The sequence below is a fragment of the Amblyomma mixtum genome, chromosome 2 (genome assembly GCF_055824585.1).
Source record: "Amblyomma mixtum isolate Tamu chromosome 2, ASM5582458v1, whole genome shotgun sequence".
Classification (NCBI taxonomy): Eukaryota; Metazoa; Arthropoda; class Arachnida; order Ixodida; family Ixodidae; genus Amblyomma; species Amblyomma mixtum.
Genome location: NC_143013.1, coordinates 117,198,764 through 117,221,392, shown reverse-complemented (window position 1 = coordinate 117,221,392; position 22,629 = coordinate 117,198,764). Strand labels below are relative to the sequence as shown.

General features: G+C 45.3%; 2 protein-coding genes and 1 pseudogene across 4 annotated transcripts in view; 1 reads left to right on the top strand and 2 right to left on the bottom strand.

Annotated features, from left to right (window-relative positions):
- The window catches only part of LOC149360691 (sulfotransferase 1C2-like), a 126,867-nt gene that overhangs the window by 27,201 nt on the left and 77,037 nt on the right, over positions 1-22,629 (bottom strand). The window contains exon 1 of one of the 2 annotated variants that reach the window (XM_089572457.1): positions 5,394-5,492. The exons of the other annotated variant lie outside the window; for it this stretch is intronic. The gene's annotated coding sequence lies outside the window, so the exon portion shown is untranslated. Of the gene's footprint in view, positions 1-5,393; positions 5,493-22,629 lie in introns of those variants that run through there. 2 annotated transcript variants of the gene reach the window in all.
- On the bottom strand, positions 5,171-8,360 carry LOC149360693 (26S proteasome non-ATPase regulatory subunit 6 pseudogene; annotated as a pseudogene). The gene is made up of 3 exons (XR_016288203.1): positions 8,138-8,360; positions 5,905-6,110; positions 5,171-5,539 (listed from the first exon to the last, which is right to left on the bottom strand). The product of XR_016288203.1 is annotated as a 26S proteasome non-ATPase regulatory subunit 6 pseudogene (transcript).
- The window catches only part of LOC149360692 (uncharacterized), a 28,681-nt gene continuing 14,749 nt past the window's right edge, over positions 8,698-22,629 (top strand). Inside the window, exons 1-6 of the mRNA XM_089572458.1 lie at positions 8,698-8,879; positions 9,039-9,186; positions 11,290-11,422; positions 14,990-15,032; positions 17,114-17,219; positions 21,921-21,957. Coding sequence (XP_089428584.1) covers positions 9,110-9,186; positions 11,290-11,422; positions 14,990-15,032; positions 17,114-17,219; positions 21,921-21,957 — 396 coding nt within the window. The 5' untranslated portion in view covers positions 8,698-8,879; positions 9,039-9,109. The remainder of the gene's footprint in view (positions 8,880-9,038; positions 9,187-11,289; positions 11,423-14,989; positions 15,033-17,113; positions 17,220-21,920; positions 21,958-22,629) is intronic.

The following is a 22,629-nucleotide window of genomic DNA, read 5'->3' as shown; positions in this document are numbered from 1 at the left end:
CTCAGTTTAACACGTTAAAATTTTGTGATATTTTTCGTTTTGGCCAAACGTTTGCATGTCGGGTGTTTTTCAAAAATACGCTTCTTCAGGTAAAAAAAAGAAATCTCTGCCTCTCCCGTAAACGAGAGTAGAGTAAGCATGAAATGTTTACGGGCCTAATGTCATCTCGGTGGACACCCGAACCGCACCATACAGGAAGGGAGGAACGCCCACCACCCAAAAGGAAATGGCGCAGTAATTCTCTGCCATCTCGGTGGACACCCGAACCGCACCATAAAGGAAGGGAGGAACGCCACCACCCGTTGCCTTGCCCTTTGAACGCAGCGCTTCTCCCCCGGATCACGTATGACAACGAAGTGTAACGTGGCATTTATGTGCTTTTTGCACGCGTTATTAGAAATCGGAAATTATAATTCCGTGCATTATCAAACCCACAGCTCCACTGATATCTTGATAAACATTGAGAAGGCACTGGCAGCAGTTATTTTTTGTCTCGTTAGGAGACCGACCGGCGCTTGCATGCCGGTTGCGTAGGAGGGCTTAGAGAGTCTCGTTAAATCTCGTTAAGTCTCGTACGGTGCCCGGATGTTCTCGTTTCAGAGCCCGGATGACTGGAATTCAGTGCCCGGATGAGTGGAATTCAGTGCCCGGATGAGTGGATTTCAGTGCCCGGATGAGTGGATTTCAGTGCCCGGATGAGTGGAATTCAGTGCGCGGATGAGTGGAATTCACTGCCCGGATGAGTGGATTTCAGTGCCCGGATGATGGCTCTCGGTCTCGGTGTGACGTCACCACACTGCCGACAACGGGAGCTAAAAGCATTTCATGCTTAAAATAGTTTTGTGGCATAGTATTACTGGTGTTGGAAATAGAGGAGTTAGGCGCCTGATTGCGGTTATAGATTTGTATCCAGTCGTTAGTAATAGCCATATCAGTTTTTAGTTTTTCGAAAATGCGATTACCCTCGCTGCAGTGGCTCGACGAAATCTGGCTGCATCGTGCGAAAATACATGCGTTATCGAAAGAATGCAGGCAAAGCAACCCCTCCAGCGCACGTAACTAGACGAAAAGAAACAAACTTTGTCCATACACAGCGCCAAGGGTAATCGTGTTTTCGAAATTATAAAGACTGATATGGCTATCACTAACGACCGTCTACAAATCTTTAACTGCAGCTAGGCGCCTAACTCTATTAGTTAAAAAGTTAATTATTAAAAATTAGTTAACCAGCCTACTACTTAACACGATTCATCGGTTTTCTGGTTTCCGCCAGAATTGGTAGTACTTTGCCGAAAAAACCATATTTTACCCGAAAAAGCCTAGTTTTGAAAATTTGAAAGTGTTTGCTGAAACACCCGGTATTGTTCTAAATGCATCTTTTTTTCTATCGCTTTCGGAACGTTACAAATAGACGTTGTGTAACCTTGCCCTAACCTTAATTCAAAAGTAAAGGGCATAAATTTTGCTTTCTCTAAAATGCCTTGAAAGAAAACCCATCAGTTGGAAAGGTTTTTATTTATTTTTTACTACACCCTCAGGGCTATTAAGGCATTATAGAGGGGAGAGGTACAAGAAACGGGTAAATTAGACAAACTGGAGTTGATGAGGAAGAACAGCGCATATAAGAAAAATGGCACCTAAATATACAAAGTTAGCTGTGGCGTTCGTGAAAAAACAAGTTGGACAAAGTGCAGAAAAAAGCTCCTAGTTATATACAGCATTACCCATACAGCATTAGCTTTACAGTTATACAGGATTAGATTAAAGCTTCACCAAGGTAAACGACGAAGGCTGCACTTGAGGGTTTGTGCCATTAAGCCTGAGGACATCATCATCATCATCACTACAATACAGCGCAGCCAATGCATGCAACTCGCTTGCCTCCGGACGGATACTACGGAGGCAAGTTTACATAGCTATTATCGAAGGGTGTCCCACAAATGACAGTAGTGAATGGGATAATTAGCTAAGTTTTCAAGGAAGGAAGGAAGGAAAAACTTTATTTTACTCTAGTCCTTTTTCCTGCGGTTTGGGAGCATCTTCAGAGACGTTTTCTCCTTGATTTTACCCCCAGGAGTCTTCTCTGTCGAAGTCGTCCGCCTCTAATCAGTGGTCGGTTGCCCTCAGTCCAGGGCTCCGCTGGCCACTGCCGCCCGTTGAGCTCGCTGTACCAGACCTTCTTGGTCTTCACAGCGGTCGCTGGACAGCAGAGTCTCCCACTGCTCCGCACTCGGGTTTTGTATTTTGGGGACCACGTCTATCTTTTGGCAGGCCCATGTGATGTGATAGAGAGTAGGTTTTCCGTCGCACCAGGGACATTTGTCCGCGTATATGGTAGGGTGCATTTTGTTTAGTATATGTAGGTTTGGGAAAGAGCCTGTTTGTAATTGTCTCCAAGTGACAGCTTCCTCTCTGCTGAGAGATTTGTGCGGTGGGGGATACCGCAATCTTCTGCCTCTGTAGTTTTGTAGTATGGCCGAGTAATCCCTGGGTGCTGGCGCGAGTTCCGCGGGCTCATCGGATGCTCGGAAAGTAATGTATCCTCGAGCTATCCTGTCGGCCTCTTGGTTCCCTGCCACCCCCGTGTGCCCCGGTACCCACACAATTTTGTGTGGGATCTTGTCGCTTTGTTCTTCCTGGTTTTTAATTCTGTCGCTCGCTGCGAGGAGTATACGGAGCGCGTGACGACCTATCCTGCCATTCATGTAATTTCGGCAGGCTGTTTGAGAGTCGGTGAGTATTGTTAGCGACCGCCCGGTTCTATAGCCCTCCGCCACCGCTAGAGCAACGGCTACTTCCTCGGACTCTGCAGCTGTGCAGCCTCGGAGAGACGCGCTGGTCATTTCGCGTAAAGACGAATCGACCACCGCCGCCACAGCGATTTTGGTGTCTCCTCCTCTCCAAGACGCGTCTGCATACACGGTCGTGGCTTGAGGAGCGTATGTTCTTTCGATGAAGTCTTTGTTCTTTCGATGAAGTGTTTGTGAGAACAGATGGTGATGGCTACCCCTTTTTTTGATTTTTCAACCTTCTCCAAATGAACAAAAGCTTCCGTTTTCAGTGAAGGTAGTCCCTTTGTCATTAAAACGTAGTAATCTATCAGCCCAGGTCAACTTCGATCTGTCCTGAGTGTTCCTTCAACTTGCAATGACATCAGACAGCAAACTGGTGTTTTTACATTTTGCCAGCAGTGAGATGTGGCTGCCAAGGCTGGGATTCGACCCCGCATCCTTGCATTGAGCAGGCACACATGACAGCCACTAAGTTGCCACAGTGGGTGCTCACCTTATTGTTCGTTCTTCTTTTTCAGGCAGGGGCTTAAAAATACACAGGGTTTGTCACCAATCGCTATGTAACTTACTTCACACGAGTGGAAAAACCCAAACTACAGATCCAAAGCAGACAAAAGTAGCAAATGCAGCGCTCGTCATACGTATCGCACCCACTCAACAACTAACTGGCGTTGGCAGCAAGAACTGTGACGAGGCTGAAGTCTGCACTTCTGGTTCTCCGGCGATCTTACATAGTGATGTGAATGAACACAGTATTCAACACCTACACCAGCGCTCTCAACAAAGACTGCAGGAACTTGTTCATACAACCCAGTAAAGACACTGATCACATGCAGAGCGGCCAGCCATGCTTTCCGGAGTCACTTAAGTTCCGTCACTGCAGAAAACCGCTCAGAGAACAACACTGCTCTGTTGGCATGCTGGCTATCAGTACGGCCCCCTACAGGGAGACAAGGGAGGTTCTGAGGGGAACCTGCAACCAGTGCTTTAAGGGGGGAAGAGGGTCTTAGAAATAAATTTTTATTAATGAAGTCACAACCATGAAATCTTCGGGGAACATGCATTTTTGCGTGCTGATACCAAATATGTAATTTAATTTCATGTACACGTCCTTGTGCACTTATGCAATATGTTAGATAACGTTTGCCGAGAGTTTGAAAGAAATTCTACAGCAGAGAACTTGTTAGACTGCATGCCATTGGTTTCTCTTGACATCAAGCTATGCAATAAGGGCAAAATTACCATCCTGCCTCTCATAGAAGACGAGTCACAGGATTTTGAAATCATCAGTTGCTTCCCCTCTGTGAAGTGGCAAATTCAAAACCCTGCAACTCAACTTCTATGATAGGCAGGATAATAATTTTGGCCTTATTGCATAGTTTGACGTCAAGACAAGCCAATGGCGTGCATCCTAGCAAGTTTCCTGCAGCAAAATTTATTGAAAGCTCTCGGCAAAAAGTTACACAACATATTATATTAGTGCACGAGGACTTGTTTTACATAAATTTAAATCACACATTCGGAATCAGCACAAAAAAATACATGTTTCTTGAAAGCTGCATAACTGACTTTATTAACAAAAATTTTTTTCTAAGTCGAGCTTCCCACCTTAAATGGGAAGCACCAACTAAAACCATTGCGACAAATGAGAAGAAACTGAAATGAAGAGGCAAAACAAGCCCCGAAGAGACCCGTGAAGAAGGACACCGGAAGTTCAACAGAAGACAGCAGAGCAACAAAAGCAGGACATTTGGAAGACAGCGCAGTTTCTCAAACGGGAGGCCATGAAACAAGGAAGAGAACGGCACAGAGGAGGCAAGAGAGCCAGACATGGGAAGCAGCAACAGCAGGGGTATGTGCAACAGCAGAGGGTCAGCGAGTGTGGAGCTTAAAGGTGCACTGAAGAGGAATCTTAACTCGTCTTTGTGCCGCTTGAACTCTATCTACACGTTCCCAGCATTCTTAGAAACATCGATTTATTGCCCTGTGTAGCCGATTTCTCTAATTAAATCGAATTAACGTCCGGCTCCCGCCTTTATTTTTTGAATTCTCCCCGTACGGTGGACGGAGTCGACCAACGCGTGGAGTACCTTTCAGCCAGCTCCGTGGAGGCTTTGCTTTCGCTTTATTTTGTTTTTTTTTTAGGTTTCCGTGAATAAATAGTTTCATTCACAGATAATATAGCCGCAAAATAAGCCCGCAGAAATAAAAATACGCCCAGACTATTTGCTACTACGGACTACTATGTATTACTCCGCCGATGGCAGAGCGGCATGCCACCATGGGACTGGGTGAAAGGCACTCCACGCGTTGGTCGACTCCGCCCACCGCACGGGGGAGAACTAAAAAAAAAGGCGGGAGCCAGATGTTAATTCGATTTAATTAGGGAAATCGGCCACACAGGGCAATAAATCGAAGTTTTCCAAGAATGCTGGGAATGTGTAGATTGAGTTCCTGTGGCAAAGAGACGAGTTCAGATTCCTCGTCACTGCACCTTTAAGCAGGACGTGCAGGATCCAGAAGAAGAGTACAAACAGAGGAGCACAAAAAGCCAGTCCAGGAGGGGGAGGGAGGGGTGCCTCCGAGAAACGCAGTGCTCGCCTCTTGGCCTTGTCGATGTTGCGCGTGATGAGGTCGTGGTCGAGGTAGAACAGCCCCAACCGGATCAGGTGGAACAGCAGGTCGAGACGGTGGCCCAGAGACACCGTCTTGTCGTACGTCTTGCGCAGCTGCGTCAGTGCTGCCTCCTGCCAGCACGCAACGCAACAAATGAAAGCAGCAACGAATGAAATGCGAACAAGAAAACTGAGGTGGCAACACAAAAACACCAACATATTAGCTCCTGTATTGGAAATACAAGCGCGGTTCAATAACAAGAGACTTTATGCCTTCGAAATTGAAATAGCAGGAGCTAGTATACAGCTTCCCCTGGCTAAGAGCTGTGCATTTTCCAGTGCGTGGTTCAATTGTCTTGTTCACGTTTCATTTCTCAGTGATAGTACAGTGCAGAGGTGCTTTCGTATTTCACCTCCATTAAAATGCAGCTTCTGCAACTGGGATTCAATTTTGCAACCCAGGCCCGGAAAGTTTCCTCTTTCTACCAGCAACGCACCTTGTCCCCTATGCGGCTGAGGTACTCAGCCTTGGCCAGGTGGGCCTCACGGACTTCCATCTCGCTCAGGTTCTTCTCGGCATCCTCGATGGCAGAGTCAAGCCGCGCAATCTCGGCCGTGTTGGCTGTCTTCATGTTGTTCAGGAGACGCTGGTCTACGGGCCAGCCAAGCTCAGCACAGGTCTCCTCGTAGAAAGGGGCCATGTCTGCAAACAAGTCGATTGGTTGGTTTATTGGAGTTTAACGTCCCAAAGCAACTCAGACTATGAGGGACGCCGTAGTGAAGGGCTCCGAAAATTTCCGCCACCTCGGGTTCTATAACGTGCACTGACACCGCACAGCACACGGACCTCTAGAATTTCGCCTTCATCGAAATTCAGCTGCCGCAGCTGGGATCGAACCCACGTCTTTCAGGTCAGCAGCTGAGCACCATAACCCCTGAGCCACCATGGCAGCTCTGAAATTCTTGTTTTAAAGCGATAGCAATAGGAGGTTTATGAAGGCAGAAATTGTCCGGACAACTAGTACGCTGTTACTTGCTATGTAGTAACAGTACGTACTCAGGCTATACATTTATCAACTTTCATTTCTGTCTATTCCCTTCATCCCACCCACTGCCTTCATGAGTGGTGTCTCACAGACCTTGCAGGTTCCTTTCGAACTAAAATGCTTCACCATACTGACCGTGTGTTCATGTTATCAACACTACCAAAACAACAAAAGTTCAAAACTTGTTTGAAAGAGTTTTAAGGGCTGCATCAGCTTGTAGGATAAGAAATGGGCGTGCTTACAGACCCATCCTCGAAGTTGCTCTCACAAGAAAGTTCTAAACTGCTAATAAATGAAGCTAAGACGTGCACAACTAGCAAACATGCTCAAGCGCTAGTAGTGAACAATGAGTCATTTCAAAGATTTTATTAGTTTGAGAGAGTAAGTGCTGCAAAACTGAAGAAGGCAGGGCAGACTTGTGCACTTTGCGATGAGTCCAGAATTTTTTTTTTTCTTTCCAAAAGGAACTTTAGAAGCACCTCGTGTGTGAAGGAAATATGTCGGGATGTGACAGAACATGTGTTCTCAGACTATTTGGCATTGATTCAATGCACACACTGTCTTACATTTGCAGACTGAGCATTTGCACCCTGAACACCCCAGCCCCAAGCCGGTGTTTGTTAAACATGTCACCATTGCAAGACATTGTATCCAGCTCAGTTGTGAGAATAGCCATACTTTCGGTAGTATTAATGCATTCCCCATCAACAGTGTCATACACAGACATCAGCGTAGCCAGTGCCAGCATTCTGCACGCCACACAGAAACTTAACTTCATGAAAATACAGCGAAATTCACGGCAAACTTTCATTGTTCAACTCTGTGAAACCCACACGTGGAGATCACACATTTCGAGTTTGTTTGATAGTGTGTGTACAGGCTGCCTACCCTGAGACGCAGTGAATCTCAACACAGAAAGCTACAAAGTAATTGACAAGTTAGCTGTTTTAAGATTTTTACTCCCAGACCAAAATTTGCAGCATTGCGCTACTATGTTTGCTCCGTTCCTTATGGTCATTAAGCACTGGAGCTCTTCAATATCGCCTGGTTGGCATCGTGTGCCAGTACCACAAGCCAGGCATGTCTATTTCGACAGGTAGCATTCAGAGGGGTAGCCAATGCCCTAAGGTTTACAGAGGTGAGTAGCACACATTGGCGGTGGAGATTAACGAGCCAACGCATGTTGACCGGTGCACATATGTTTGTAAAATGAAATAGCCAACTAAACGAAAGATAATTAGCAAACAGCAACGCCCGGAAGTTTAACGGAAAGCATCGGAGTCTGCAAAATATCGAAGATGCTTATCCAGCTGAGTCACTGCGATAAGTCGCGGCTTTGAAGGCTGCGTACAAGGCACGGATCATACTAACTAGCACTTATGAGCCCGCTCTCGAGGTGGTCTGCATCTTTAACGTGTCGTGTGACGTCCAGACGAATCATATGCCTTGAATGTTATGTTCTTTTGCACTCCACCTATGCTATACCGCAAGTCTTTCAATGAACTTTGACAGGACTTCTCCCCAAGACAACTCGAGACCCATTCGCAAGCGGCAGAAAGTGCTCGATACACCGCTCGCACGAGAAACATAGTTCACGCGTTTTATTATCACGACGGCATTTCACGGGTCAGCCGGAAAAGGAAACTGTACTGCTGACCGACCGCGAACAAGTTCAGGTGCTTACTGTGCTCGGTGATCGCCGTCATGAGGTCTTGCTTGATCTTGTCGTTCTTGGGCTCATGATGGGCCAACACAAACTTCATCTGCGCCAACTCGAGGTTGGGATTCTTCTCCAGACTCTCCTCTTCCAAATTTTCCAACGGCATGATGAATCAAAATTGATCCGGCACACGACGCGCTAGCAAAGACGACAATCACCCACGCTATAGTGCCTAGAATATACTGGCTATATATATAGAATATAGAATATATGGCTAGAATATAGAATATAGTGCCAGTATTTTAGGCGCGCCTCCACGTCTAGACAGATGAAAAATGTTACGCCATGCACAGATCAGCCTAGACGTACGAGTGTCAGTAGGGTGGAAGAGGTAAGCAGCGGCAAGACGGTCTTAGTGCCAGTAGTATTTTTGTTAAAAATTAAAAATCGAAGTGTTATTTTCAATAAAAAATATGTTAAAAATATTTTATTCTAATTAAAATTAATTAACGTTTGAACTAAAGTGGTATTAGAATTTGCTACACGACTGTAGCGCCACTGCACAAGTCATCGCAGAAAGAATTTTTTTTTTCATTGTTGTGCCCTTAGTCCAATGTGTCCGCGCACTGGTCCGCGTTAATTCAAAAACGGGCAGCGCGCGACTCGGGCGACTCGGGCGATTCGGGCCTGGACACTGCGTCGCCGGATACTGGTTAGTGAAGGTGACATCCCGCCGGACCGGCCGTCAATTTGAAACGAGTTCGAGGTAGGCGCCTCTTTATTTTCGTGCTTCGATACGCAAGCATTTGCTAAGAGCCCGTTCTGCTGTAGTACGAGGCCTTGGCGCTGTCGTTAGTGAAGTGGCCGCTCAAACGGAGCTGTTTCGGGCCGTTTTACTTTTTCTTTTATTTACTTTTTCTGGCAGGTAGCCTACCTCCCGCTGCTGACTCATCCTCCCCTGCTTCACGTAGCCTGCACTGATAGTGTGAAGTGAAAATGCCTCGCACCAAGAAGGGGCGTCCACGCAACTCTTCACTCCTTCCCGGCACCACGCTCAGCCCCGACTCGATCCGGTATGAGTGGAAAGAGCGAAACATTGCAGTGCCATGACTCAAAAGATGTGTTGCTTTTCTGCTCTCTAAGCACCTTTCTTTTTGTTTGCTTTTTCTTCCTGTGTTAGGCGTGAAGCGAAAAGTATTTATTATTGGTTACCCTTGATGGGAAGACACATGACTCAACGAGAACTGTTTGTCACTGCCGCTGTTGTTATTTGCGAGAGGCAGTGGCATGACTGTGGTCATGTGACTTTGCGTTCTAGGCTCGCAGAAATCTCCCACCAAATGTGACGCCATGGGGTGGCGAGTTTCTAGGACACTTAGCACTGGAGCGGCGTTGCCTTATCTAGTCGCGTGATATGTCTCGCCATGGGACTGAATTGGACAACATGGCTCTGGTGCTAAAATGTTCTGGAAGCAGCTCTCGTGAAACTAAGCATGCCCGATGTGTGCCACACAGCCTTTGTCGCCTGGCCCTGGCAGGCCTAAGGATTTCAGCCTCGGTCATGAGAGAAACTTTTTGCTTTTTCGTTCGCTGGCGGCCTCTAAATGGCACATAGCATTTCCTCGACGGCCGGTCTGTGCCTGCATCAATAGTTAGCTGTTTCTCAGAAGGGTCTAGGAATTTTGTGAGAGGAAGAAAGCCAAAAAAAAATAGATGAGGCAAGATATCCCATCAGTGCAATCGCAACTCACATAATGGTCTGGTCAGTTGTCGGTTCATTTAAGCTCTTCAGAAAACATGTTCTGTTATTTTATTTTTGTTGACATCTCCTTTGAACCTGGGCTGTCGGGAGGGCTATTTTGCCTAGTAAATTAAAGTCAATGCTTTATTTATTTCATGCTTTTTTAAACTTTCAATCCTATTCTGGTTCTTTGCCGTACTATGCTAGTTGCTGTCTTTGTTCCAGCTTACTATGTTGCTTTGATTTCTGCGACGGTGTGTGCAGTCTTTTCGTTCTGAACTGCATAACACCATGAATACTTTCACGAATACTTTCACGAGTACTTTCACGAGTACTTTCACGAATACTTTCACGAAAGACACATCTGAGTGGTGAGGTTCAATTTCTTCGGTCCACCCCGGCCTTGTTAGGTTCTGCAGCGTAAAAATGACAGAACACCTCCTTCATTATGTTAGAGATTTTTGACCGCCGCGATCATCCCTTTAAAGTTAGATGTTTCACTTGCAGAACATTTATCTATGCGCATTCATTCTTACCACGCACAATATCTGACTGGAACACTCTGCCTTCACATATCGCAACCACCACTTATCCTGATAAATATTTTAAACTTATATCTTCAATAACTACTGCTTAACTCTTCGCATACATTCTTATTTTATTTGTTCATGGCTTCCTTTTTTGCAGGGTATGTTACTAAAAAGATTCATTGTATTAGTGTTCTGTTTGTATAATTTTAATACTGCAGTAATCTTTGTTCTTTGCCGCACTGCCATTCTTTTGATTCTTTTGCTTACTTATATGTCATGCAAAGTGTCTTATTTGTGCTTTTGATTGATTCTTTTGCTTACTTATTTCATCCAAAGTGTCTTATTTGTGCTTTTGTTGTTTGTTTTATATTTGTGGTTTTTTTTTATTCTGTTCAATTGCCTCTGCCCCCCCCCCCCCCATGTAATACCCTCTCGAGGGCCTTTAGGGGTATTCTGTATAAATAAATAAATAAATAATGGGAGAAGGAATCTGACTCTTGGTTTGCAATATTTCTCGGCAGCACTCCCCTTTTTGCGCAGAGATAATGCTGAATATTTTGCTTTATCGTATCTTGTAACAACCTTTTTTCGTTTCTATTTTTCAGTTATTCATTAAGAGTTGCTTTTTTCACCATTCGTGGCTGTTTTACAGGCTACAAGCAAACTGGCCACTTTTGCATGTTGGGTGATTCAAGTGCTTGGAAGGCCAGGTTAATAGTTGTACAAGCTACATGCAAACAAAACTCTGATGCTAATTATGTTGTGCTTTGGCTCAGGTGCAACAGTAGGATGCCCTTGAAAGAAAGTGTGACCAAAGGCATTTTACATTTACTTCGCTGTATCGTAATTCATTGTGACAAGGTGTTTTCCTCCAGTCTTGTGATGGTGTGCCCCTTGGACTGCAGGTACCTGGAGCTGATGGTGAGTGAGCTGCAGTGCACCATGGACCACTCCATTGCCACCGCCAGGGCCATAGCCAACCAGGTGCATCGCCAGGCGGACATGTGGTTCGACAACATGCTGCGCCTCGTGCCTGAGGTGAGGAGTGCCCGCCACTGCTTGGAGGAGGCAGCGAGAACAGATCGGGGTAGAGGCACAACTGACGGGATGGGTTTCTCGATTTGTCCTCGTCTGTTCGGGCTTCCTCACTCCTCTGAGTACAACCAACAAGCCCAGACAAAAATTTAATTCATCCGACCTACCGTAAAAACCGCAATGTAGGTCAGACTGGAATGTAGTTCAACGCCTCAACTAACCAATTCTAACAATGAAAAAAATCTTTCTCAGTGGCAAAAGTACCGAGTCACACCCTTACATCAATGCGACTCAACTGGTTGCACAATGGTGACAGTATATATTTTCATTTAGATGCTGCTCGTATTACCTATTAACCTTATTAACCTCACCTTATTAACGGCGCTGAGCGGCGAAACAAGCGTGATACACAGATGTGTACACATGCGCTTACTCTTAATTTTTTCGCCGCTTCGTGATAAGGTGCTGACAAACACGCAAAGCAATGGTCGCGCGATACTGTAAGAGAATTGGCCGGGTGTACAGCACGGAGAAGGGTACGAAGTGCGCAAGTATTACTCCGAGTCATCAGAGACGTCCGAACTCAAGTCGGATGACAATTGCATCTCACTGCCCACGTCCCATAGAGCATCATCCTCTGTGCTGTCTAGCGCAGTGCTTATGCTGCATTTTCTAAAAGACTTGCACACCATCTCTGTGGGGAGAGATTTCCACGCCGACAACACCCAGCCACAAACCAAAATAACTTTGTGACAATGGAAACGCAAACTGGCGGTGTCACAACGTCGCCATACCGCGCTGCTGCTGATGGCGATGGTGATGGAGGCTGTTGACTTCAGCCGCCCATTGTTGCAAGACTTCCGTAGTTTTTCTGCCAGTGACCGGTATATAAGACGGGGGTCGACTTTTTCCCATGGTTTTTTGAAAAAAAGTTCGACCTATATTTCGGTTTTTATGGTACCATTTGCCACGATATTCGTGGGGGGGCGATAGCACCCACACTGGCGAGTGCTGACATCTTCCTCTCACAAGCTGGATCATCCAGCAGTTAAGGACTTCATCTCTAAATCGACTGAATATGGCATCCCTGACAAGACAACTCCAATGAAGCCACACCTCAAGAGAATTTACATAGAAAATATTGAGAGCATTCGAGCGAATGTGCCTGACTCGGCCATTTTTTTTTCTAAATGGACGAAACATCCGATCCCTGCCGATGACCTGTCTCCCCTGAACTGATTCTTTTGTTGACCTGTGATCCCGAGTGCAAGCTTTGTGGAGGAAACTAACAGTGGGATGATTCAGCATGAATTTATGAATGCTTGCTGCAGCTTGTGGTCCAATGGGGTCCAGTATGAAAGTCTGATAGTCGTAACAACTAACCAAGTTTCATACATGAACACCACGTTCCAGAGTCTCATGTTTCTTCAAACATGTCAATTACATTGCACACGCACTGCACCAAGTCAAAGAAGAGATTTGAGACATGCACCCTATGGTTAAGGGGGATGAGGGTCTTAAAACTAACTTTTTTATTTATGGCTAGAATCTCATGAAATTTTGCACACAGATGCGTTTTTCTCTTCTGATTCTCCTCTGATTTCTCTTCTGTAAGGGCCGCACCCTGTTTTCCCAAAGCAAATATTAAAAAAAAAAATACGTGTAGGGCCACACCCAAACTTTCCATGACCCACGCGGGAATAGCCTTCTAAATGCACGCGCCACTGCCTCTGTGATTGGCTCCGGCTGCGAGCAGCTGTGCACTTCATCGCGGAGGCCGCACATGCGCACAGGAGCTTCCAGGTGCCACCCATGGATGGCGCCTGAGGCACGGATCATCGTCGTCAACTTTTTCCTCAGCCATGAGCTCCTGCTGTCCATATCGGCTTCAGTATCACCAGCACCAGCTCCAGGCTGTCAATGGCACGGGAGTTGTGGTAGCGTGCGAGTTCACCGCAGTAGTGGCTTTCATGGGCTGCCGCTGAGCATTGCCATTTGAGCACGATGGGCAAGCGCCTTATTAGCTGCATGGCTGGGAGTTTGCTCTCGAATAACTAAAACGTGCGGCGGGCAGGAAATTTGACGTGTCCCAGAAGTGCGTCCGACGATGGTGCATCCGAGAGGATGCATTGAGGAACATAAGGTGCAAAAAGCACATTTTCCGAGGCAAGCCGCGCGAGTTTCCCGAACTGAAAGAAGAGCTGCTCTGCTATGTGATGGAAGTGCGGAACAACGGCTAAGCGGGGACAGCGGACATGCTGCACGACTTCTTGTGGGATGAGCGTGCACCAGCTCAAGAGTCGAAATACTCCTTGAGTGACGATTGAACGTAGAATAAATGCCACCAATTCTCTGATTGGTGTTTTTACTTAGTGTTTTTACTCTGGAATTAGTGTTTTTTTTTTTAGTTGGTGATGAAATGGGTCTCGGGATGCTGTCTGGTAATTCGGCTATTACTAAACACAGTGTTGGTTGAGAAAACCACATAGAAATACCTTTTACCCTGCATTATCAGTTTATATGCTGGTTCTTTTCAATTATTACATTTTATGTTATCACATTTTCAGTTTCACTCAAGTGTTGTGGAAGGATCTGCACGAATATAACGCAAAGTGACTGGAGTTGATTCCATATGAAACAAAAAAACTTTCCTCGAATACCGCCGTAGACTTCCGCAGCCTCATTGCCATTCAGGAGGCAATAGTTAAGAAATGGGCGTGACATAATCAACTGCAGTAAAAGCTAATTCGTGCTTCGCACCACCAAGTGCTGCGACCGTCCACCCCTTTTTCTCCCGTCCCTACACCTCGCAGTGCTGTTTACTACCCTTGCACACTCAGCTGCCCACATTGCTTTTTTTTTTCCCCCTTTTTCCCATGTGTGTCACTCGCTGTCCCTCATGGCCCCAAGGCCTTTCCAAAGTTGGCTTTTCCTTGCAGCTCACGAGCCTGGTGGTTAAGCCATCTCGAAGACCGCCACTTTATTGACTTTGCTATCCATTTCCCACTGACTGTTGGTTTGAAATATGCCTTTACCTGTCTGTGGCTCCGAGCTGTCCTATACTGCGCGTGCTCCGCGATGTCATCATTGCGCGGGGCGTTGGTCGCCATGGGAAGACGCTGTCGTTACTATAAACAAAAAAAAAAGGTGGTCTTCCATGGAAGGCAAAATGGAATTGTGGTTTACCTTTACTATATCAGAGTTTACTGTAACGGTGTTCTACTACTAGTACACGTGCTTGGCCCTAGGGACTGCAATGCCTAAGTTGAAACTTGGCACCCTTTATAGACCTTTCCTTCGGTGCGAGGGAGATATCACCTTCTCGCTGGGCTGTTGCAAACTGGTTTTGCTGCCACTTCGGCCATGCTAGCACCGCGTGCTCGCAACAGCCCAGCAAACAACATGGCAACACCCAGGAAGCCTGTATTGGAAAGATCTGTAGCCACTGTTTTCGTGAGTGTCTGATGATGCCCTATGTCCGCACGCTGTGCACTGTTGTGACTGTGATCTGAGCGCTTTTTGAAGGACTTCGAATCCAGCGCATTTGTTATTTTTTCTTCTGCAATGCAGGAAATCCTCAACAAGCCATACTTGGAGGTCCGGGACAGTGGCAGTAAGTGTTTTCGTGGAAACACTTCTCCTCTGAACCTCTTGAGCACCTTTGGCACTCTCTCTTAAGGGGGAAGCCTGGTCGTGAAAAGAATTTTTATTAATCTATTCACAGTTAAGGAATCTTCAGGGAATATGTATTCTTGTGTGCCGATTCTAAATATGTCATTTAATTTAATCTAAAGCAATTCCTTGTGCACTTGTGTAATTTTTATGCATGTATTTTGTGAAGACCTTTGAAAAAAATTTCTTGCGGGAAACTTGCTGAAATGTAGTATGCCATTGGGTTCTCTTGACACCAAGGAATGCAATAAGGGTAAAATCGTCTTGCTGCCTATCATAGAACTTAAGTTATAGGGTTTTGAAGGTGTCAATTCAGAAATGAGAAGAAAAGTGTGTATTCCTTTTTCTGAAGTGGCAGCTTCAGTACCCGATAACTCATGTTCTATGATAGCCAGAATGATAATTTTACCCTTATTGCATTCCTTGGTGTCAAGAGAACCCAATTGCATACATTTCAGCGAGTTTCCGGCAGCAAATTTTCTTCAAAACTCTTTGCAAAATGCTTGCATAGAAGTTGCATAAGTGCTTAAGGAATTGTTTCACACGCAATTAAATGACATGTCTAGAATCAGCGCACAAAAATGCATGTGCCCTGAAAATTTCATAACTGTGACTTCATTAATAAAAATTCTTTTCAAGACCAGGCTCCCCCCTTTAATGAGCCGCTACATTATTTCGACACCTGTCGTGGTGGCTCAATGGATAGCGTGCTTGAATACTGAGCCGGGTGACCGGGTTCAGTGCCAGCCTCAATGGCCACGTTTGGATGGAGGCAAAACGTAAATGGCATCTGTGTGCTGTGCAATGTCAGCATACATTAAAAACCCTCTTGTAGTTTACATTAATCCGGATCCCTCCGCTACGGCATCCTTCCTAGCCCATGTGTTGCTTTGGGACGTTAAACCTTACAATTTAGCAAACTGTTGTTAGAAAGCCGGCCACACTGAAATCTGGGTCATTTCTGGAACGTTGCATTTAATGTGCAACAAAGTTTGAAATGTCACATGCAGCTGTACGTTTCATAATGTTCAGTAGTACTGAAAGTCCTAATGTGTTGAAAGTAATGTGTTGGAGAAGCTTCATATTTAAAAAGTGCAAAAATAAAAGAACGAATTAAAGGTAAGAAACGCATCAACAGGATGAGCGCACTTTATTCGAAAGCATCTTACGTGCGTGCTTGGTGGAAAACATAGGCCAGGAGAAGACATAACGAAGAACCCCCCCCCAATAAGAGGTTTGTGTTGCATCTGTAGTTTTGTTTTATGGTTTTCTTTCATCAAAATGCCATTAGCAACGAGCCTACCAAGGGTCTTTAACCTTTAAGGCACTCTGTGCAAGACTGTTTGCATTGCAGACTCTCAGCTTTTTCTCTGTGTGTGCACAGATTTCTTTGTGTGACAGACTGACATTGTTCATATTGCAAACAGGGCACTTTTTATGTCGGCTAGTGAACGTGACGAATAATAGCCCTCAAAACTATGAGCGTGGTAGCACATCCTCCGTCATTTTCTCGAGGACATATATATTTTGTCACTAGTAACATTGTGATTATTTTTTTTTTTGCTGTATTTCAGACATGTTTTCATGCCAAAAAAGAAAATGAATACTACATGATTCCTAGGATGCCCATTTCATAAATCCTGGCATTTTAACATTAAATTTCAACTATTCTGGCAGTTTTTGCAACATTTAGTACTTGCGTGCAAAGAAATTAACCATAGGCACGGCCGCTTGATGTTTCATTAGTAAACTAATGAATTTGCTTTCAATTGAGGCCTGGATATATACTATTTAGGCGTAAGAAAATTCTTTTGAATCGAAATGAGAAATGGTATCTGAAGGGGTTAATAATTAGGAATAGTATAATTAATACTTCTTCAGGGAAGGCTCGTGCTAGCATTGACATGCATAAATCAATGTTGTTTTTTTTGTGTGCATTGTTCTGTCTTTGTTGCTTGTCCTGTTGTGCTTGGCTACATGCATAACGTAGTGAACAATGCTAAATCTGTGTATCTTCCGCAGTCGTACTTCCTTTGCCAGACAACACTGCCCTGTCCGCCTTCAGCGCCACCTCAAACGGCATTGAGGCTTCCGCGGAGAGCACATCATCAGCCTCCCTGCAGCCACGGTGAGCTCAGTCAATTCTGTGGCGTTGAGCGGGCATGATGCTGCGTCGACACTTGGACTGACCGCGTTCGCATTCTGCTCGCTCCCGTTCAGCTAGCTTCTGCACGGGCATAGGCCGAATGTCTACAGCGTGCGCCAATGATGCTCGTCATTTGGAATTTTCAGCGATGACTGAAGCGGTGATGAAGTTGCTGAAAAGCAGGGAGGTATATTGCCTGTGTCGTGGGCTTCCCACTCATGATGTTCGTGCTTACAGCCGTGTTTGCATTCTTGACAGAAAGTGTGTGCTCACAGAACTCTTTTAACGTGGGTAGATTTATTTATTTATTTATTTCTTGTATCCTCAGGGCCCGAAGGCATTACAGAGGGGAGTGGGGATACATAAAAATTTCAGCCTAAACAGCAACAACAAGGTGAGAAAACCAAAATAAACCAGGAATACATGACAAAGTGAAAACACAGGAAGACAATGAGATTATAAATGCAATGGGGATATATCAAAACAGTGTGTAGACAGTGAAAGGCAATTTTTATGCAGTAATAAACGACACATACTGAGAAAGAAACATTAAGGACTTTACGAAATGCAGTATTATCAGAAATACCTGCGATGTCGTGGGGAACGTGATTCCAGCTCACGCAAGTTCGGGGTATGAATGAGTCATGAAAACATTTGGTGTGACAAGATGGGATTCCAACGTTATGACGGTGATCAACGCGTGCTGATATGTAACATAGTCCTGACAGTAACTTACGATTGAGAAAGCTGTTGTGGTAAATTTTGTGAAAAAGACATAATGAGGCTATTGATCTGCGGTGCGAAAGAAGTGGTAGGGACAAACTTGATTTCATGACAGTTACACTGCTTGTTCGGTGATAATTAGAAAGAATGAAACGGCATGCGCGGTTCTGCACAGCTTCCAAATCTGAAACGAGTGAATCGATGCCAGGGCTCCAGACAGATGCAGCATATTCTAACTTGGACCGCACCAATGTTTTATAAAGTAATAATTTTATTGAACTAGATGAACGTGAGAAATTTCTGCGAAGGTACCCAGGCATGCGAGGGTAGTAAGGTTTGTTGTGCAGTATAATAGTGATAAGAAAGGAGATGCTCAGTCACCTGTGGGGCCAGGCGAGCGTGCAGACATGCCTTCTAAAATGCGCACTTACTCGGCCAGCGCCATGGTAAATGGCAGTGCATACAACTATGAAAGTGAAGTTGACAGGTGCCATTTCACCTATACACTAGCACGGTTTTGTACTCATGCAGTAGCATGCAGTGGTTGTAGTGGTACTGCACCTACGCGCGGCAAAACTGTGGCGTGGTAATGTTGCATCAGGTTAGCGCCTGTAGCTACATGTGGACTGTAGTGTGATATTGGAGGGCAAGTGATTAGCTTTAACTCTCTCTGTGAATCATAACGCACATAAACATTGTGGGACCCTTTTACGCACTCCGCCTAAATTGAAGTGTGTCTGGATTCGATCCCACGACCTTGGTGTCAGCAGCCGAGCACCCAAGCCACCGAAGCACCACTGAAAGGGAAAATCTAGAAAGTAACAAAGTTGTTCAAAGCATGCTGCGGAAGGCATGGTCGCATGGACGAAATGTGTTTCCTCTACGTGCAGACTGTTGTACACACATCAAACTCAAAGAAGCTATCAGGCTTCCACGTCTGCCTGCCCCATCGAAAAATTCAGGGAGGCACTTAGTTGACGTAAAGTGCGGTGAGGGGAAAGCCTTAAGCGTGGTTGGTTTGGTTAGGTTTATTGGGGTTTAACGTCCCAAAGCGACTCAGGCTATGAGAGACGTCGTAGTGGAGGGCTCCTGAAATTTCGACCACCTGGGGTTCTTTTACGTGCACTGACATCGCACAGTGGTGTTGCTGCTTGTGTCACTGATGTGTGGTTAAGATGTTAAGTACACAATTGTTTGAGAATCCTAAATGCTGGAGACACTGGAGGACGTCTGGGAGGCGTCCGTCTGATTCGACGCCTTTCTGCAAACACTCTCCAGCGTCCTAGACAAGGAGAGCTATATATCCATTGGCAGGAAGTAGCGTAGCCATTAGCACGCTCGGCTGTGATACGGAAGGATGGTGGTTCGAATCCCATTGTGCGCAAAGGTTTATTTTCTGTTCCGACTAGAAAAAGCGTGACACCTCTGCTGACAGCCTTCTGTCGACAATGATGAGGCATTAATTAAAGGCTTTCGCGTTAATACGCGGATTCGTGCACTGAGGGCCCTGTACACTGGTGCCTGTAGCGCCGCCCTACGGAGGCGTCGTCATATTGCGCAGGAGAAAGCTGTATTCTTGTGGACGAGCCAAGACATGTTCAGGGCATCGTCGCAATCAGTGGCTTGGGTCTGTCACATTCTCGCAAGGGTGTAGGGCCCCAGCTTCCAGTCTTGCTGCCCAACTTGCCTCCTAGCTGTTGCAGCATTTTAAACAATGGTTGTGGCTCAGAAGCATCCTAAGATAGAGATAAATTTAATGAAACGAAGGCAAAGAGGTCAGCCAAAGAGATTGTTATCGGGCCTCCTACTCTGCATTGGAATGGGAGGGTCGTGATGGGATCTCAGAATCTAGCCTAAATGTAATGCACTCGGAAGTGAGGAATTTTTGTTGTGCTGCTAATTCTGGATGTAATGGAAAAAAAAAAATAGGCGGGAAAAATAATTTTCTGCAAGGGGATTCAAACTGCTATATTATGGATTCAAAAGCATAGTACTCTTCCTTCGCACTACGACCCGCCGTGGTGGCTCAGTGGTTACGGCGCTTGGCTGCTGACCCGAAAGACGCGGGTTCGATCATGACCGCGGCGGCTGAATTTCAATGAAGGCAAAATTCTAGAGGCCCGTGTACTGTGCGATGTCAGTGCATGTTAAAGAACCCCAGGCGGTCGAAATTTACGGAGCCCTCCAATACAGCGTCCCTCATAGCCTGAGTTGCTTCGGCACGTTAAACCCCAGTAAACCAAACCAAACCTTTGCACTACGGAACCGATGGGGATGAGCACATTTGTGTTTGTATCCATTCTCGTGGAATTTCTCCCATTTGCCCCTAGGTGGCGCTGTTTAACCATTGCTGATAGGGTTTAAAGATAACAATGGTCATGTAAATAAATCTGCAGTGGAAGTTAGCAAAAAGCAATTGGAGGATTGGTGGCTGGAAAGCAGAGATGTGGCATAAGGTTAGAATTGTAGGAAACCGTAGGTAAAGATGATGGCGATTCTTAATGAGAATAGCCAACACAGTAAACAAAAAAAAATAAAGAAAGAAAAGCTGAGCATGGTGGCAATTGCCACCACCCCGTTTCAAAGGGGGCGCTCCTATCCATCCATCTATCCATCCATTTATGATAAATACAAATGTGAAAGGGAAGAAACTGCTCGTAAGACAACCGTGAAACAGAAAGTACGATACTCAGAAAATACTTGCTGGCAAAGAAAGTGCTGGATAAGCCGACGTTGGAGTTCCGTAGGACGGCTAAATCTGGGATTAAAAGGGTAAAACTCCTTTGACAATTCCAAAGGCAGTGGTTTACTTTTCGAAGCTAGGGCTGAGTGCTGGAGGACTAAGTGTTGCAGGCAAAAATTTGACACCACGGATGACGTTTGCTGTTGCTGCATGCAAGACAGGGGAATGATAGAACATATTCAAATCCGGTACAAGACCCTCCAACCCTCATTGCATGATGCTTCCCCATTAATCCGCGAAGCACTAGGATTAGAGAATAGCCCGGACATGCTCAGTTTTCAAAAAGTAGAGAAGTCTTAAGAGAAGCCTAGAGAATTGGTGGAGGAGGTGAAGAGAGTAGTTCAGTAATGGGAAGAAAATTGGCAGTTAATCCGGAGGTATTGAGCACGCTGGGAATTAATGGCTAGGTGACACTCTTCACCAACCCAGTAGAAAGGGGAGGCTAGTAATTATCTATCCGACATGTTATACAAACCAGTATGTTGGAAGCCAGGGCTGAGAAGTAAAGAGCTTTAAAAGACAGGTCAGAAACGTGGACGGTAAGAACTGGATTAATTTAATGGAAAAAAAGCACTCTAGACCTGCAAAGATAATGCAAAAGGCAAATCGAGATGGTATCAATCTCTGATAACTAAAAAGATAATGCCCTGCTATCTGAAAAGCAAGAGCAGGGTGCGAAGCTACAAAATGAAATTTAGCCAAAGATATGACACACATGCAGTGTGTGGTTAATTCATTGAAACAATGGAACATGCAGTATGTGGCATTATCCATCTAGGTGTCAATAGAGCCACAGTAATAGAGCCACATAAAACAGGACAACGACATGACAGAAGTATATTGCCCCTAAACTCAAGAATTAATTTTTTTCAGTACTCTTACTTCCCACGAACTAACTATAATTGATTGGAATAACCTCACTAACGATGCAGTCACGCAGAAATGGTTAAAATCTTTTGAAGAGCACCTGAAATAATGCACTGATATTGCTTTGCCTTTGTGTATGTGAAATTATGTACATGTACCCACCCTGCTAAGGTCTTGGACAAAGACCGCAGTGTGTATAAATAAATAAATAAACAAACTTGCTTGTTAAAAATTTTAAGTTGCTCGTTGCTGGGATGGGGGGTTGCTGGTCTGCATGTCAGACTAAGTGTATAGCGTTAGTGCGGGTAGTCTTAACTCGTGCACATCCTGATTTTTCTTTTTTTTCACAGGCTGAAGAAACTGGCTGCCAGTGCAAAGGCGAAACGGGTGAGTGCAGTGGCTTTGCTGCTGTTGACTTGCAATGGCGTTTGCTGGCAGCGGCATTTACTTAAATTTTTGATGAATTCCTAAAATTAAACTGATGTTACGCATGTGCACTTGTTTGTGAACGTTTCATGAAATATGTCCAGGGTTAGTGGCTTTGCAATATACATAGTATTAGTTACCAGCGGATGTGGTTTAGTTTGTATCGCTGAATCTTGCTACAACGAAATTCATGGCACCTATGAAAAACTTCTTTGAAGCAAAAGCTAGATGTCATGAAATTGGACTACAGTAAGAGCTCGTTAATTAAAACCTTGTTAGCTTAAAAATCCACGATTCAGACTACTGGTGCAATCTCGGCCAATGCCCAGGTAAATCTACAGCGTATAGCGCTTGCTAATTCGGACGCTGCTGGTCTTTCATCGATGAACGCAAGTGTGCTCCTGAAAGGTTCAGGTATGACTGGCATGGCAGGTGATTGGCCATATAGTCCTACTTAAACCTGAACTGAGTGCTGCGGAGCTGCTCGTGCACCTCCGACATGCATGCGATAACAGGTGTGACAATGATTGGACGGCTCAGTCAGCCGAGCTCAGCTGCGTGCCATTTCGTGCACTGATTGGCGCCTCGGTAGTCTTTTTCTATCCCCATTTTTTTTTTCTCGCTGCTTCGGCG